The sequence below is a fragment of the Etheostoma spectabile genome, chromosome 16, assembly GCF_008692095.1.
Source record: "Etheostoma spectabile isolate EspeVRDwgs_2016 chromosome 16, UIUC_Espe_1.0, whole genome shotgun sequence".
NCBI lineage: Eukaryota > Metazoa > Chordata > Actinopteri > Perciformes > Percidae > Etheostoma > Etheostoma spectabile.
In genome coordinates, this window is record NC_045748.1 from 1,412,854 (window position 1) to 1,429,564 (window position 16,711).

The 16,711-nt window shown below is 40.5% G+C and overlaps 2 protein-coding genes across 10 annotated transcripts in view; one reads left to right on the forward strand and one right to left on the reverse strand.

Moving 5' to 3' along the window:
- The window catches only part of akna (AT-hook transcription factor), a 34,547-nt gene extending 30,239 nt beyond the window's left edge, over positions 1-4,308 (forward strand). For all 8 annotated transcript variants that reach the window (XM_032539551.1, XM_032539545.1, XM_032539543.1 and 5 more), the window contains one exon: positions 3,064-4,308. In XM_032539551.1, the coding sequence (XP_032395442.1) occupies positions 3,064-3,298 (235 nt within the window). In that variant the 3' untranslated portion in view covers positions 3,299-4,308. The remainder of the gene's footprint in view (positions 1-3,063) is intronic.
- Positions 4,309-4,403: 95 nt separating this feature from the next.
- Positions 4,404-16,711, reverse strand: part of stxbp1a (syntaxin binding protein 1a) — a 50,839-nt gene continuing 38,531 nt past the window's right edge. Inside the window, exons 13-20 of one of the 2 annotated variants that reach the window (XM_032539569.1) lie at positions 16,567-16,647; positions 16,064-16,202; positions 14,948-15,057; positions 14,727-14,828; positions 14,252-14,337; positions 12,265-12,419; positions 10,671-10,828; positions 4,404-6,164 (exon numbers count right to left, since the gene is read on the reverse strand). In XM_032539569.1, coding sequence (XP_032395460.1) covers positions 10,719-10,828; positions 12,265-12,419; positions 14,252-14,337; positions 14,727-14,828; positions 14,948-15,057; positions 16,064-16,202; positions 16,567-16,647 — 783 coding nt within the window. In that variant the 3' untranslated portion in view covers positions 4,404-6,164; positions 10,671-10,718. The remainder of the gene's footprint in view (positions 6,165-10,670; positions 10,829-12,264; positions 12,420-14,251; positions 14,338-14,726; positions 14,829-14,947; positions 15,058-16,063; positions 16,203-16,566; positions 16,648-16,711) is intronic. The other variant, XM_032539570.1, reaches the window with a different exon arrangement.

The following is a 16,711-nucleotide window of genomic DNA, read 5'->3' on the forward strand; positions in this document are numbered from 1 at the left end:
GGCAAAAGTGCTTTATCCGTACCGGATGCTCGTTTCAACCGAGTATCCGGCTCATCTCTACAGTGTATATTTTTTTAAACAGTGTCAGGCCACAGGTGAAAAGATAAACATGATAAACTCATGATAAACCGCCTCAGACCAGACAACCTCAGACAAACAAGTCAAAGATTTACTGATAGATGTTTACTGATTCAAACGTATTGTACAAGTGCACATACAGCTAGCGCATTCAGCTTAGGCTTCTGTCTTTTGCAGCATTGCGACGTCATTGTTGTTACTTGAAAACAACGGGCATACTATTATTGCAGATGAAATAAACTATGAAAATACTTATTTACTTATTTAAAAAATGAGCATATTTCAAAAACTAAAACTGTTTTTATTTATGACACAATTTGTTCACTTTTAATTATTAAGGGTTTATTGATTTACGTAACCTTTAGGCTTGGGTTGTATTCTTTGATATGATCCATTTGAAGATACTGAAGGAATAACACCACAATAAGCAAAAATACCACTGCCGGACCATTTCTATAGCAGAGTTAAAAGGTTTAAAAGATGTTAAAGAGATCACATATATTCAGCTTTTGATTGTCTATAATAAGGTTGATACCAATATACTGGACTGACCTGTTAAATTTTCGTTTACTAACCAAGAGCTTTGAATGTACAGTATATACTTGGGTTTCCCCAGTTATATTTCTGCTCAAACAAACCAATTTAGGCCTGTAATAATTTTTAAATAATTGTTTAACCACAATTGTTTTTTTGTTTTTTATACATCATTGTGATTATTTTGTAGAACCGCAATTAAAGCTTTTTTTAATGAGATTGGTCACTATTGTTTTGAGCCGTCAAACACGTAATACCGGCATAGCATCACCAGACAGTAACGTTAGCTAGCCTATGATACTATGGATTATGGATCGGATGATGCTCCGTCCGCAGTTGCAAGTCCAGTTGGCTTTTGGACGTTAAAAATCCACCTAAGTACCTTTACGTGTTTTTAAGTCCTAATGTAGTTAGGCCGTCTGTGGCGTTTAATCTACTATGGTGCTTTGTTTAATTAGTAATGTTACCGTGAGTGACGCCGCTGTACCGTAAAGTCAGACAGTTCCACAGGGGTTTGTGCTTTTATTTTTCCAATCTGTACAGAACTTGTTTGCTAACTTTTGCCAAGGTCCTCAGGGGTATTGATGGCAATTGTTGATTAATTCCAACTTTACCTGTGTATCTTCTAGGGCTGTAACGATATGCAAAATAAAACCAAAATTGCAACACTCAAACCTGTGTCACGGAGTGAGAAGGCAGAATTGCGACACACCCCTTCCAACTCCCAGAGTTATCCTTCCCGTCCAGATCCAATGCTACCACATCTTTAAATTACTAGTAGTCCTTTTGGTGCCTTATTCCTGTTTTTCCAGTAAATTTAGCTAATTGTAAAGACGGCTAAAAGCGAATGGGGGGCGCACCGGTAACGCTAACGGAGGTGGGCGCTGTTCTGATTCCCGGTGCCTGGGTCTGTTTCCCGATGGTTCAGTAAACTGCGGTTAGCGTCCTTAGCACCAGCAATTAAGTGATGAGTGGGCTGGTTGCTAGGAGGCAGGGGGCTGACTGTGGATGTGTCCCTCGGCCGGGGCTGTAATATTAGTGGATGGTTGCTAGCTGGCTAGGGGCTGACTGTGGATGTGTCCCCGGGGCCGTTGTCAGCTCTTATCCCGATTGAAGCCTTTCAGCGCCGGAAGACTGAGGAAAAAGACAGGGGTGTGCTAGCTAGCTAAATTACCATTAGTCGTCTATCTATACAGTTAACGTTACTGATGAATTCATGGCTTAGCCCAGAGTTGTTAACCCTGCTCAAAACAATCATAATAAAAATAACTGAGCGTGTTGAACGGTGTCGTACTGTTGTGTCACCAAGAATTACATTAGCACTAGCTACAATATACAGCACCCACAGTAGGCACCAAAGCACTTTTCCTCTTTGGTCCCCCTACGGGTTGGGAGCAGAATTGTCCATTACTGTTACCATTATCATTATTCTTATGTCTCATTCCAACGAGTTAATGAACCACTGACATGATTTTGGAAACATTATTTTAAGGTTCAATAGAATCTTTGGTGTTGGATCGATCAATATTAAAATCAATCAATATGAATAAATAATGTATCTGTTGTATTACTGTGTAGCATAGTGGGATGTAATCAATGACACAACAATGCCAATTTTGAAAAAACATAACTTACAGTTGCATTTTGATTTGGCTCTTGCAGTTTGGCTTATTTAAAGCTGACGTACTTGACTATATTTCTGGTTGTTCCGCATTTCTTTAAAGTCAAAAACACTTAATTGGAATTTGCTTTGGCTAAAAGCGTCAGCTAAATTACATGTAATGTTAAAGGACTTTTTCCAACATACTATACTATGCCTTTTTTCAACATACTGACCATTTGGAGTTTTGTTCAACATCTAACCATTTTATGACCTTTTTGTGTGTTTTTTCGACATACTATACTATCACCTTTTTCAAGTTTTTATAACATACTATAGTCTGTGGGCAATAGTAGGCTTCAGGGTCTGATCTTGACAACGTTCTGCTCTTAAATGGCACTGCAAAACAAACCTTTGCCAAAGAAAAGTTTGGAGAGTGTAAATTGTAATTTCCCCTTGTGGGACTAATAAAAGGATACATTATTATTATTATAACTTGTTTAACAAATTAGATGAGGTGTATGACTTGACCTGAAAAAAATTGGTTAAGGTTATGAAACAGCCAAAAATTTTAATAACAAGCTAAGCACAATATCTCCGGAAACATACCTTTCTTTCTCTTTGTGAAGATTTATTGTCACTGAAGTTCCAATTTCGCAGTTTGACATCCGTCAGCGGACATATTCTGTCTTTTCCTTTTCCTGTACAAAGAGACAACTAAGTTTGTATGTTATACTACACAAACTGCAAAAACTACCATAAAAATACTACATAGTACATTTTGTATGTCAAATATAATCTGAACTGTCAAACTATTTTTTTCCTCATCATCCACCTTACCCTCTTTTCAGGTTGTACACATCGCCCCTCTATGTATCTCCTAGCCACAGCACTGGCACCTCAGGGGTCAGGGGTCACAGAGAGGTGAGGGGGAGGACAAGACGCTCACTGTCAGTAGACAAACAGCGCTCCGTGGACACGTCTCTGAACAGAGCCATCAGAGCAGCTCGGCACATGAAGCGCACCTCTGGACACATGGCTCGCTCTCTGGCTACGGGGGTGCACTACCAGCGGCTCCTCACCTAGTCCTGCAGCTACAGGCAGCCCAGACAGCAGGGGCTGCACAACCAGGTGAATAAAACGTCTTAACTCATTCTCTTCTTGGAACTTTTCTTTGTTCCTACATTTGGAGAAAAAGTTGTTGCTGGAGCTTTGTTTACTGGATTAAAAAAAATAATTTTATGGCAACATTTAAGTCTCAGGTGGCCAAACATCAGTTTGTTTCCTCTTTGTTTCTTGTCATTAAGAAGAATTTCAAAAGATGTGCTGGCATACATGAAAATGACACTTTCTAAACTGATGTAGTACTGTAGATCGGTTTGATAAAACTGTTGATCATGATGATTTTACAAACCGATAAATTACAAGACAAGTTACAGCTGTCTTGAAATGGCAATTTTTATGAAGTAATACTCAGTTATTTTGAGCTATTTATTAATCGTGTGACTGTACAGTAATGTTTTTTTTTTTAATCTTTTCTAGTTTGTAGAAATTTAAGTATTTCAGTGTTTTTTTGTTGTTGCTGTATAAGCGTTTTTTCTTTCCCGATACAGTAGCACGCTGCTCTGTAAATTAATTGCACTCCTGTTGTGAGGGAGTCGGTTGAGAAACCTCCGTGGTTATATTTTGTGAACGGTCGACCCGAGGTGCCGGATGGCCTCAAATTAGCTTCTGTGTTGTTACACGCTATTTTGTATGTAGAAACAGCAATGTGCAGTTTGAATATGAAATTTCGTACAATATTTTTTATAAGCTTGCCGGTTTACCTTAAGTTAAAGGCTAAGTGTCTACTGGGACTGACCAGCTTTATGTGGACCAAACATTCACACTCCACCACTGTAAAGGCTTTTAAAATAAAGAGAAATATACAATTGTTACATGTTTTATGGATTGTATTCTCACATTAAATTGTTTTCTATACCATAAAACTATGCATACCTTTTTTTAATTCATATTCATTTTTTGTAACTTTATTTTTCCAACTGTAGCTCTAAAAAACATTTTGCAGAGACTCGTTTTGGTTGTTCCTAAGGAAAATAAATAAAGGTGAAAAATAACATTTGGTGTTGCTGTACTTTACTGTTAAAGAGATAGTACTAGAAAAAAACAAACCAAAAAAAACAGTCTTTAATGTAATGGAAGCCAATTTATTAGACAGCCTTAGTACATAGGTACACATGGAAATTTTCTTTGTGCTTAAACACTTGCAAACATACAATCCCGATAAGTTAAACAGTAGTAGGACTAATGCGTCGCTGTTATCTTTTCTCTGATAAATAATTCTGATAAAAATCAATTGATTTAATAGAGTAAACCCTATACAACAGCAAATTATACTAAAAAACAAAATGAACGCAAAGTCAAGCGTTTGCATCACAGAAAACGCATTATAGTGCAAGATACAACTTGTTTGGCCAGGAAAGAGGGAAAAAAGTGTAAAGGATGAAATTTAAGTTGTTTTTTTTGCAAAGCCATTCATCATTGGAGGATTTTACATTGCATCAGAGGAGGAAACAGACAAAGAAAATATATATTAGTTCTTTTTCTGAGTTGACCACTAACAGCTACAGCTAAAACATCACAAATACGGCGGCTTCACATTGACATTTTTTAAAGGAAAGGTATCGCTACTTCACAGTCAGAAATATCACCAGTCAACAGTGAGACGCTAAAACAGCAACATATGGCCCATACGCAACACTACTAGTGCATGGCCCAATGAAACATCGTTACTAACCAATGATAAGACTTAATCGGACAGATTACAATACTGAAATACAACTGGCCCTTTTTAGGATTATTCATTACATATTAGCAAGCAACGGCCTTTTTGACATTAAACGTGGAGTTTCTCTGGAGAAAAAGAATTGTGGCAAGTAAATACTTTACAGTCTTGTTAACCGGAGGAGGGATAATTCTGGCTTTTTGCAGAGCTCTCTCTCTTTCCAATTTCTGCTCAAACGAGCCTTTTTAAACCAATACTTCAATGAAAATGTATGTTTTGAGTATCAGATACGCGGTGGGCTAGTAGCTTGCTAATATCCTTGCAGAGGACTGTGAGGTTAGCTTGGATACGCAGCGGCCTCAAAGCGTAAAACTATCAAAAACACATATACACGTCTACGCTCCCGTAACGTAGTCTTTTTCTCCTCCGTTAAATATTTCTTCGGGAATAGTTTTAAAAGTTTTAAAGCGAGTATTTCTACTTCATCGATACTCAAAACAAAGGTTTTCAGTGTAGCATTCAAGCTTGACGTTTAGGAAAAAGTGCTAACTCTGCGGGTCACAGAACATCCACACTGGATACAAACACATAAACGGTCCACACAAGTCCAAGCATGCTACTGAATACGAACATCTCAAATGGGCGGGGGGGGGAACTCCTCTCTGATGAATATATTTATATATATTGCATGTTGACCGATACATATTTTACAACATCAACCTCTCAAACTGCACATCCCTCCTCGACGTGCTTCCAATAAAACTCACACCGACAAACCCAAAGGAACAAAGGAGGGAAAACGGCTACCTTTGCTCAGGTTTCATAGCATACAATATTACATTTTGGTACTTTCAGTTTTAAATGGCCTTCTGTTCTGATATTTAAACCTTTTAAATATGTTTAGGTGCATCCATTGTAAAACATGAGAATACTTGCAACATTGTAATTCTTTGATACAACATATTTTTTATCATCTAAGATGTATTTTTCTTCTCAAGCAAGATGCATATACAATAAAAGGGTTTTGGGAAGGGGGGGGGGTAGCGTTAAGAGGTAAAGAGGAGAGAGACGTGATTGGAGGGTCTTAACTTGCAACTTCCTCGTCTGGTTTGTTCATGGCCTTGAGCTGCTCCAGCAGGCTGGTGGGGGTGAAGATGTGGGTCGATCCTGGAGACACGCACATGCAGAAAACACACACACACAGACACACACAGAGCGTTAGACCTGTACGTTTGGAAGGAAACCGGTGAAAAATGTGTTTTCAGCTCTTGCTATGAGTGCCTACTGTAGATGAGGACATGATGTTGAAAGTAAAGATAGAAGCGCTGAGCAGCCCAAAGTTAGAAAAGCTTTATCAATTAGCCAACAGCTTCAAAAGGATCAAAAAGGTTGATAAATTCTAAAAGGTGGGAGATAACTCAGTACTTTTACTGTCACAAATTAACGACTCAATGTTGCTCTCCAAAATATTGATACTTTTCTATGTCCTAAAGACAAACTCAAGACTTTTGTCAGCCTGTAGAGGAACATGTTCTCTTTTTTTCAACTGAACTGAAAGCGAGAGACAATCCCCAAAACTAGTAGCGGTAGGTATGACTAGATTCACTGGACACACTCAAATACCTTTGACTTTCCAAATTTAAGATTTTTATTTTATTCCACATCTCCAAATATCAATCTATCATCTCTGAGATTCAACATGTCTGAATGTAGTACCATGTAAACACCTTCCACCTCTGACCTTTACTCCTTCACTCTACAAACATACAGCCTGATCCAATCGCATGAAGCCGTGTTAAATCACATGCAGCTGGACATGGAAGCACACAGATCAGTGATGGCAGAAGTCCTGCAACACCAGACCGGTCTACACAGCACAGTAAACAGCTGTCAGTAAACTGGCCGCGTGGGCCTTAAATTAAAGTGCGTGCAGAAAAATACTGCTAGAAAAAAAAAAAGACAAAAGTAGATCTTCTCTACATGTCATGAAATCCCAAACCAGAGTTAGGTCCGTCGTCTCCCATAAATGTGAATGAAAATGTAAAACTCTTTAACTCTAATGATAGAGATGAGCCCTCGTGACAGCTGAAGACACATTTCAGACGTTTTAACACTTGAAAGGCGCTCGGTTGGAGTAAAGCAAACTTTTTGCCAAATTTGACCAATTCGATTGCTCACTGCAAAATTAATTCTTTATCGTAAAAATGCCAAAGGAAACATTTGATTTACTCCTCACACCTGTCCACCATTACCAACAGTATTGACCTACAGTACATTGTTTGTTTCTGTTGCAAAGCTGCATGTTTCCTCCACTCTGGTTTGATTGGTCGTTTACCTCAAAGACAATCACCTACGGTAAAACTAAACTGGACCCTGTGTGAGGGGTCAGAACAGGAAGTGGAGGTAGATAAAGGTCAAAACAGGAGAGAAAGAGGCAAGCCCATCTCGAGTTGGGTCGTTATGGTGATGCGGGGTTCGGAGTTGTAAGGGCTCGTGGGTGGGGGTTTGGTGGGGGCTGGCCTCGCCTGCTTCTCTGCTGTTCCCCAAACACGCAGCTTCGTGGGCCTGTTGGCCTCAGAAACAACACGGTGAAGTCACTGAGTTACTGTACGAGGCCAGGTTCAGACCAAAATAGCATAACAAAAACAATGACTTGTTTTAGTAGGTGATGGCCATTTTGCTCAAGAAGTGTTGAATGTTGAATGCAGCAGTATGAGGGGGGGAGAAGGGGGCAGCCATACTGCTTATGGTGAGTGCTGCTTACTGTGAAAACCATAAAACACCGGTTTGTAAACGATATCGCTTTAGCAGATTAGTTAGGAATAAAATGGATGCCCGGGACTGAATATCAATCTTCAGTGGGTGAATGTGTGTTCAAAAATAGCCTTGCTAATAATTTACAGAAATGAGCAATAAGGTGGTCGTTGACATTCATGCAAATAGGTATTATTTTAATGTTCCTATGTGTTTGTTAGCAGGATTTCTCAAAACAAAAACAAAAAACGTGTTTAAACACCAATGCCATTCGGTGGAAGCCAAGCTGTGGTCTGAGGAGGAGCTGCTCAGTTTTTGGTGCAGATAGTGCCGCCATGACGCCATTTAACAAAGCTCTCAACCTTTTGGCTTACAGCTTCTCTATCGAAGCATAGACGAGATAACTACAAAAGTTCTTTCATACCATTATTATCATTACATTATTGCAGTTTAAATAAACTGCCATAACTCCTGAATGCATTGTGAACATTTACAGCAGTCACGTATATATCAACTTTGAGCAATCCTGCTAAATCTGCACAGCTGCAAACGTGGTCATAAATGACCCAGATGCAGATTAAGAACCTCAAAACATTTTGTGTGTTACTGAACCAACATGTTGAAAACTAATAGTCTGTTAGTGGCTGGTGTAAAGGATACGTTTTTAAAGAGATAAACAGTCTACATTAGGGGAGGGGTGGATTAGTGGCAGCTGTTTAGACATTTGCGGCATCTTCACTTTTTATTTAAGTTGCTAAAGCATATCAGGTGGAACAATAGAAATAGAATGAGAGTAGAACAGACATTTCCGTTCAAAACAACATAGCCGAATGGTCAGAGCGGCGGCCATTTTTATGTGTACCGTTGCCATCGCAAAAGGACTGTGACCTTCAGACAAGGAGTATAACGAGGCGTGGAGAGGCGTGTTGCCTTGTTGCTAGAGAGGAATCGAGGATTGTTAGAATAATATAACATTTCTATCAGTGAGTCCTTAAGACAACAGTTCTCAAACTAGTGAGGGTGACACTTTACTGAAGTGTGTTCAATTTAATTACATTTTATTTATACGCTTTTATAGTAGATATTATCTCAAGACACTTTAGAGTAGGCCTAGACCACACACTTAATACTTTACAGAGACCAACAATTCTCCCCAAGAGCATGCAGTGTGTTATCACCAGAACAACTAAAAACAACCGCCATTTTCCCTTGAACTGGTCAACTGACCACGGAGAACGGTTCATGTCCATTCTACTCTCATTCTATTTCTACAGGTGGAACATTGCTACATTCCCAGACTGTGTGTCAGCAGAGAGGCATCATAGAGGCCGTGATACAAAGGGCAACTTTTTGGCCAACTTAAAAGAATTTTTCTGAAAGGATTATTGTGACCCAACTATTTCCAGTCTACGTTGCCCTCCGAATTGCCCCATGTATCAGCACCCTGAAAGCATTATAATGATAAAGGTAATCTGTTGCTAATATTAAAGAGCACCCTCTGCGGACGAGCCGTGAGCCATGTGAGCATGTGATGGCGGGCTGAGAGAACGTTAGAGGGCTGGGAGTCAAAAGAAGAAGAAAAAAAAAAAGAATACACAAGGAAGAAAGGAGAGGATCCTTATTTGAAATCCAGCATCAACTCAAGGACCTGTCCGTATGAGGAAAACCCACTAACAAATCAAAGTGATTGTCTTTGCAAAGGGTTAATTACAAAAATAATCAGACAATAAAAACTGATAAAGATGGATCTCGGGGGTAGATTAAATCTGGGGTGAGTGTTCAACAGGCTCAAGGGGCCTTTGGGTGGCTGTGGCGGGCAATTTAATCCACCCGGCTGAGATGATGGGAGGAGGCAGCAGGGATGGGGCCACGACCCCCCTCAGCCATGGCCGCTCTTCAGCACAGACTCTACACGGGCTCAATCCAAACCTCCACCCCGTACGGCGACGTGCTCGGCATCGTCACGCCGCGCCTACGTACACCTCTGATGAGACCGGCCTTGCTCGAAGTTATTTTTTGATGCACCTTATCGTTACGTTTTCGTCTATACAGTTCTACAGTAATATACAGTAGATTCAGAGACATTAGCTGTAGTTTAGACAACAACTTTATTCTAAGACCAATATTACTGTATAAAATTAAATTATGAAATACTGTTTCTATGTGATGCATGTAATCTCATCCTACTTGTATGTTTCATATTCTTATGGCTGCGATTTAAAAAAAAAAAAAACACCATCACATTCCTATTTCAACAAATTGTGGGTAATGACATCAGCAATATCTGGTCAAGTCTACACTAAAGCTGCAAAGCTCAACTGATTATTCGATAAGTTGTCAACTGTTAAACTAATCACCAATTCTTTTCAAAATCGAAAAATCGGTTTGTCATTTTTTATGAAAAAGAAAGTTAAAATTTTCTGATTCGAACATCTTAAATGGGAACATTTTCTAATCTCTTCACTCCTCTATGACTATTTGGGTAGTGGACAAAACAAGACAATTGAAGACGTCATCTTGGGTTTTGGGAAACATCGATCGACAACATGTTTCACCATTTTCTGAAATTTTATAAACCAAAAAACTAATCAATTAATTATTAATCAAAAATAATCAAACGGATTAATCCACAATAAAAATTAATTGTCAGTTCCTGCACTAGTCTGCACCCCGAGCATCCTGGGGTGGGGTGGAATTCAGACAGGCTACATCCGATAGACTGCAGGATACAGGGACTAGAGCCTGATGGAGCGGTCCATGCAGTGAGGAAAGGTCAGGGGGTGCCCATCCCTGAGGGACACAGGGTTGGGGGGAGGAGGTGGAGGAGGGTGGAGTCACATAAAACAAGAAGGAGGAACAAGTAGGAAGCCCTTGTGCTGCGGAGGTTCAGAAAGGGCTTCTTTGTGCGGCTGCCTTTACTTTTTTCAGTGTGATTTCTCTCTCCCTCCCTCCCAATCTGTCTCTGCCTCACTCGGGTGTGGGTTCTGCGTCCTCAAAGGACACCCTAGTGGACTCTCGGAAGTCGGGGTGCTGCAGGTCCGATAAGAATTTGGTGGGGGTGAGCATGTGGGTGGCACCTGTGGAGGAACAGAGGCGGCTTCACCACTCGTCTCTCAGCACATGCCACGGCCCCTCCCCCACTCGCTCCAGAAACAAAAGGGTTAAAAACAAGCAACCTGTACAGAACACACTCACAAGCCATGTTGTACAGACATTAAAGAGAGAGAGAGACACACACACACACTCAAAATGTTGTAGAGACATTATACACGCACAGACACAAAAAAAGACATGGCGTGGCTGCAATTTAAAGACAACAGTTGTTTTTAAAGACAAGAGCAGAAGCAGAGCACAACAGGAACGAACAAGACACTTTCCCATTTAGAACACAAAGCCTTAAGACACACAAACAGTACACAGGGGCATAACATAAAGGGCTACTTTAACATAACGCATTGCACGCAATAGGCAGGTTGTAGCGACTATCTGCTGCTAGACCTTCCACATGTCGTATCAAACTGCTTCAGTGGGACTGTGATTGTTGTGGGATTTGGGATTCGTGACCTAGGTGCGTGATGATCCAAAAGGAAATTCCACTGTCCTACATGAGCTGTGTTGTGGATGGTTTCTGTTTGCAAAACCTCATCTTCAATTCCTGACATTTCATTTTTAATAAAATAAATGCCTCAATAAATGTCAACCCAGAATATCAAACCACATTTAATCTTGTATTGATTATTTTTATTTATTAAGTTTAGCTTGCCAGTGGGTTGAGATAGCGTAGTAGTAGCTTTTTTCTATAATTTTGTAAAAAACTTTATAATCATTTTACTGCTTGCTTCAACAAAGTGCAACTTAATTCCAGAAAGTCGCTCTTAAGAACTGGCTTTACAGGGGCAACAGGTCATCTCATTTTACCCCATGCTTTGAGAGAGAACGCAGAGTGATATAAGGTCAAATGTGTCATACAGTAAAGAGCTTTATCTTTTTTTATGCACTGAAGTTTTAGCTGTGTTCCAGTTCAGAAGCTTTGTTCTTCTGTGTCCCGCCGAGGACCTGAAGGCCCGACAGAACCTGCAGCTGCTGGTCAACGCTCACACAGCGCTCTGAAGATGCTTCTAAGGGTGTGGCCCCCGGATTAGGATGCAGCTTCATCAGCTGTCACACTTTCTATAAACCTTTTTCCACTTAGCGACCCGGATGAAAAGCAGTGATTTGCTGCCTGTGTCAGGTTGAAGGTTTCAGGTCCGTTTCCCCTCTGACCACCCAGCATCACTATGGTTGCGGTCGGCTGTGATCCTGAAGTAAACCTGTACATCACTGCAGCGAGGTAAGAAGTTAAACCACTGGCGGTCGGCAAAAACTACAACTAGAAAAACTAGATCAGGTGGTGTTATTATTTAAGGTTGTTCTTGTTGTTGTGGGTGGCGTGGCCACATCTGAAACCTAAAAACATAACCCTTGTTCTTGCTCTCTGCCTGCTCCCACTGGCCCCTCCTGTTGCACTACTCACCAATGATGGCCTCCCACTTCCCATTGGCCTGCGTGACCTCGTAGGCGCAGCGCATCTCGCTGAAGGACGCGCCTCCGATGATGAAGACCATGACGCGTGGCCCAGTGCGGTACTCTCCGGGTGTCTTATTCTTGTGCCAGTGGCCGTACCGAGCACTGTCAGAGCATAAGGGAAAAACGAGGTCATGTTATTATAGATGTTATCAACTCCACATTTTAAGCTCGTTTGAGTGAAATGCTACATGAAAAAACGTAATTTCATCGTCCAGCTGATATAAATGAGCAATCTGAGATAATTAAATGTACAACAAAAATGACCCTAAGTCATCTAAGTTGCCCTGCGTTGACAGGGCGACTTCCAGGGTAACTTGTGTTTCTCAGACCCTGTTTCCTTTCAGGCTACATACGACTTCTTCTGGCTTGTTGGAAGCTTTTTGCACCCTGGCAGGAAGCTCTGCAGCTTGCAGATGCTGCTCAAGGAAAAAAATCAATCGACAATTGTGATGTATGATGATTCCCCGGTTACAAGTCAAAATACTACAACTAAACATAAATAAACAATAAGGCAGAAAAGTACAGGGTTCTTGGTAAAAGTTAGCTTATTAAAGTTGACAAAGATAGCTGGTATCTAGATTTCATACTCTTTGATTCATAGGTTCTGTACTGGACCTTCAGAACATTCAGATGTATGATATGTATTTGCTCTGTAAAGATATAGTGGAGTGACAGCGTCCTGAGCAGAGAAGAAGTCCCACTCCCTCTGTGCGTCACAAGCCGAGCTTCTCTGTCCTTCGTTTTGATAGCCAGTCTGGCTGCTTGCATGTCAGTGCATGTGGCCGTGAAAAAAACTGGCTTTTTCGTGTATTTGGGATGGCGTGTGTGAGCCAAATGAGGCAATCTCAGTCTGCTGTGTTTTCAGTATTTGGAGTGCAGCTTCTTAAACATTCTAGCTTTATGATTTAAATTGCAAGTGTGATGCCCAGTGGTATCAAGAAATGAATGCAGCATTTCTAATTGTTATACTCTTATGTTAAACCACCAATGTTATGGAAGGATGGTGAGGCAACATATAAATCTAAAAATATTGATTATAGACACTTTAAGATCACACTTCAACATTAGGAGGTTTCATCTGCGTAGCTTTCCTTTGACTCAGCCACATGTATCCTAACATGATCCTCGGGTCTGGGTGTGTCTGGATGTGTGGAAGAGGGACGGCGATCACTTTGGAACAGGGAAGGATTTGATGCTGAATCAATTGGACTGTAAGGATCAGTGTGGCTTCATTCCTCCCCCTCATAGACTAACACACGCACGCCATACACACACACGCAAATGCGGATCATTTTAAAACATGCAAAATCATCAGTTTCAAAGCTCTCGAGTATTGACCCGTTAGACTCATCTCCCTTCCCAAATTACTATTGATCTTATGCCACCCTTCCTGTCTTTCTAATTTACCATACAATGAGAGGCCAAAGTGCATATCAGAATGTAGGCTGAACGTCTTTGGCTCTGTGAAAAGAGCAGCACCGCATCCTATTTATCTACAAAACCTTGCTTAAAAAACTACCTGTATATGTATTGAGCTTGGTGAATTTTAAGTTGTTTCACTATGGCACTTGTACTAATAATTACTTGATCCTAAATAGTCCATATGCCACAACTAAAAGGCAAAATTGCATTTGAGTATTATGTTCCATATGAATGAAATAACCTGCGCATCCTGTTGAAATTGAACAGCCTTATTCAATTTAATCACGTTAAATGCCTTCTTCATAAGCCCATGCATTCTGAATGTGCACTTTCTGTCTTTAATGATTACTGTGTAATTTTATACGTATTGTAATTTATTATGTATATGTAATCTGTGTGTCATTGGAAAAGAGAGCTTGCTCTCATCTGGCCCTCCCTGAATAAATAAAGGTGATATATTTTTGTGTATATATACACAGTACATTTACATGCATGCGTGTGTGTGTGTGTACCTGACTGCAGTGGTGCTGAAGGAGGCGGAGGAGCGGGTGGAGATGTAGGGGTAGTGCTTGGTATCCAGCTTATCTTCAATAGCGTCCTGCAGGAGGACAAAAAGACAAAGCAGATCTCTGTCAACAATATTGTCTGCCTTAAAAACACCCACCCCCAGTAGGGGCTTCACAGTTGTGTCACGTCTCTTAGCAACCATGTGTGGCTCCATCATGGAGGTCCATTGGAGAATTGGCTTAGCACAAATAAGGGGCTAAATATAGTAAAATACCATAATAACAACCAGGTTGAAAAAACAGATGTTTGAAGAAGGTTGTTGTGGGTGTAAAAGTAAATAATTCTGCTCAGATTCATTTGTTTGTTTGTTTTTGGACCTTTAATTTAAGTTTGCTTAAACGGCATATTAAAAAAAAGCCTTCTTTGTCACAAACACATGACATGATAAACCAAATAGAGATTGAAGCTCTTCAAACGCACCTCCATGATGTCCTTGACCAGTGGTGTCCAGCGGGACAGCTGATACGTCTGCTCGCTCACACGCTCCTTCCTGTCCAGCTTCTTTCCTCGGCGCAGGGTGGACTAATGACGAAAAGAAGAGACGAGGATGTGAGAGAGAAAAAGAGCACCAGATTTCTTTCCCCCTGTTTGAGGAAGAAAAGAAAAAAACGAAGAAGAGCAGCACCCAGGGGGGACCTTACATCTGTGACGATGGGGACGCCCAGGTGAGCCATGTTGGTGATGATCTCACTGTCCTCGGGGGGGATCTGAGCGTGTTGGATCAGCTTGTTCAGGTTCTCCTCCGTAATGCCTGAACACACACACACACACACACACACACACACACACACACACACACACACACACACACACACACACACACACACACACACACACACACACACACACACACACACACACACACACACACACACACACACACACACACACACACACACACACACACACCCCCCTTATAAAATTGTCCGTTTACATTTAATATGTTCAGCTTCTTCTGGGATAATGGGGAATTCATGTTTTAGTAACTTGAGTGCAACAATAAAATCCTTTTATTAAAACTTTAAATTGACACTATATTTCCTATGTACTGCCTAAATATATCAACTTTTATACTTGTGCAGAATTGTCAGGTTACGTCTGACCTGAGGGGGTATCTAGTTTTTACAGGCTCCCTTTCAGCCATGTTTCTGTATCTATATCATGTGAATGGACTCACTCATTTTACAGACTTAAATAGTCTTTTTTTTTTAAGCTAATTAGGTATTAAGTGGTGAAGCCACACCAGTGGAATAGAATGCCTTTATTGTCATACACAAGTGTAGTACCTGTGCAACGAGATTGAGGCAACCCCTTTACAGTGTCATTGCTAAATATAAAAATATAAATTGTTAGTAGTGCAGAAGAAGAAGAAGAAAAAAAGGGGGGAACGTGGTGCAGAGTTCCTGAGAGCAACTATATGCATATATAAAAATAGTAAGAAAGATAAAGGGTTTGTATACACATTATGGTGAATTAAAAGCAATGTGGCTTCTATTGTAATGCAGGTGATTGTTTTGTTGATTAATTTAAGTTTTTTTTCTATTAAGAAAAGTGAAAGAAAAAATATCTTAACATTCCAACATGTAAAGTAAAGAAATACTAATACTCAGGGGTAGGTAGGTAGCTGAGTAGTAAGTAATAAACCACACAAATGAAGCTAAAATAAATTGTTGAACCTTTTCAGGGACAGATAGCAGCACAGACTTTATGAAGGTTTTGAATGGATTTCTTTATGTCGCCTGCACTCTCCTTCTTACCATTCTTGAGGAAAATGTAGAGCAGGATGATGCGGATCTTGTCATACGTGGTGACGTTGGCATCCAGCAGGATGGGCACGATGGCCCTCATGGGGTCTTTGATTTTCTCTCCCTCAGCATCTGTGCCCATAGCCAGATCCTGCAACCCACAACTCAGGTATCAATTCATGCTGGTCATTTTAAATGCTCGTTTAAAACCCTCACATAAACATTTCCAAAGCCATTTTAATAAATGAAAACCAATTACTGAGGATTTCAGAAATCATTTTGTGCAAGGAACTTAGACTGTATGAAAAATATCAATGTTTGATCATTGTTTCCAACTTGATCAGTTAGCCCTACTCACTACACTCCACTCTTCTTTAATTGTTTTCTGTCCTCTGGTCTCCTCATTTCATTCTAGCCTCTGTTCTTGTTTATATCCCCTGTTTCTCCTCGCTTGTTCTTTACCTTTATTGTTTTCTCTCTTATCCTCTACCTTCCTCCCCCGGCTGGCCTCTCACCTGTTCCACACGGCACAGCTTGTCCACTGTTCCCTGGTAATGCTTCATGCAGTCCTCAGCCAGCTGCAGATGAGTAGAGTACTGGAAAACACAGAAGACACACAGGGTCAGCAGCATACGCATTCACACACACACACACACACAC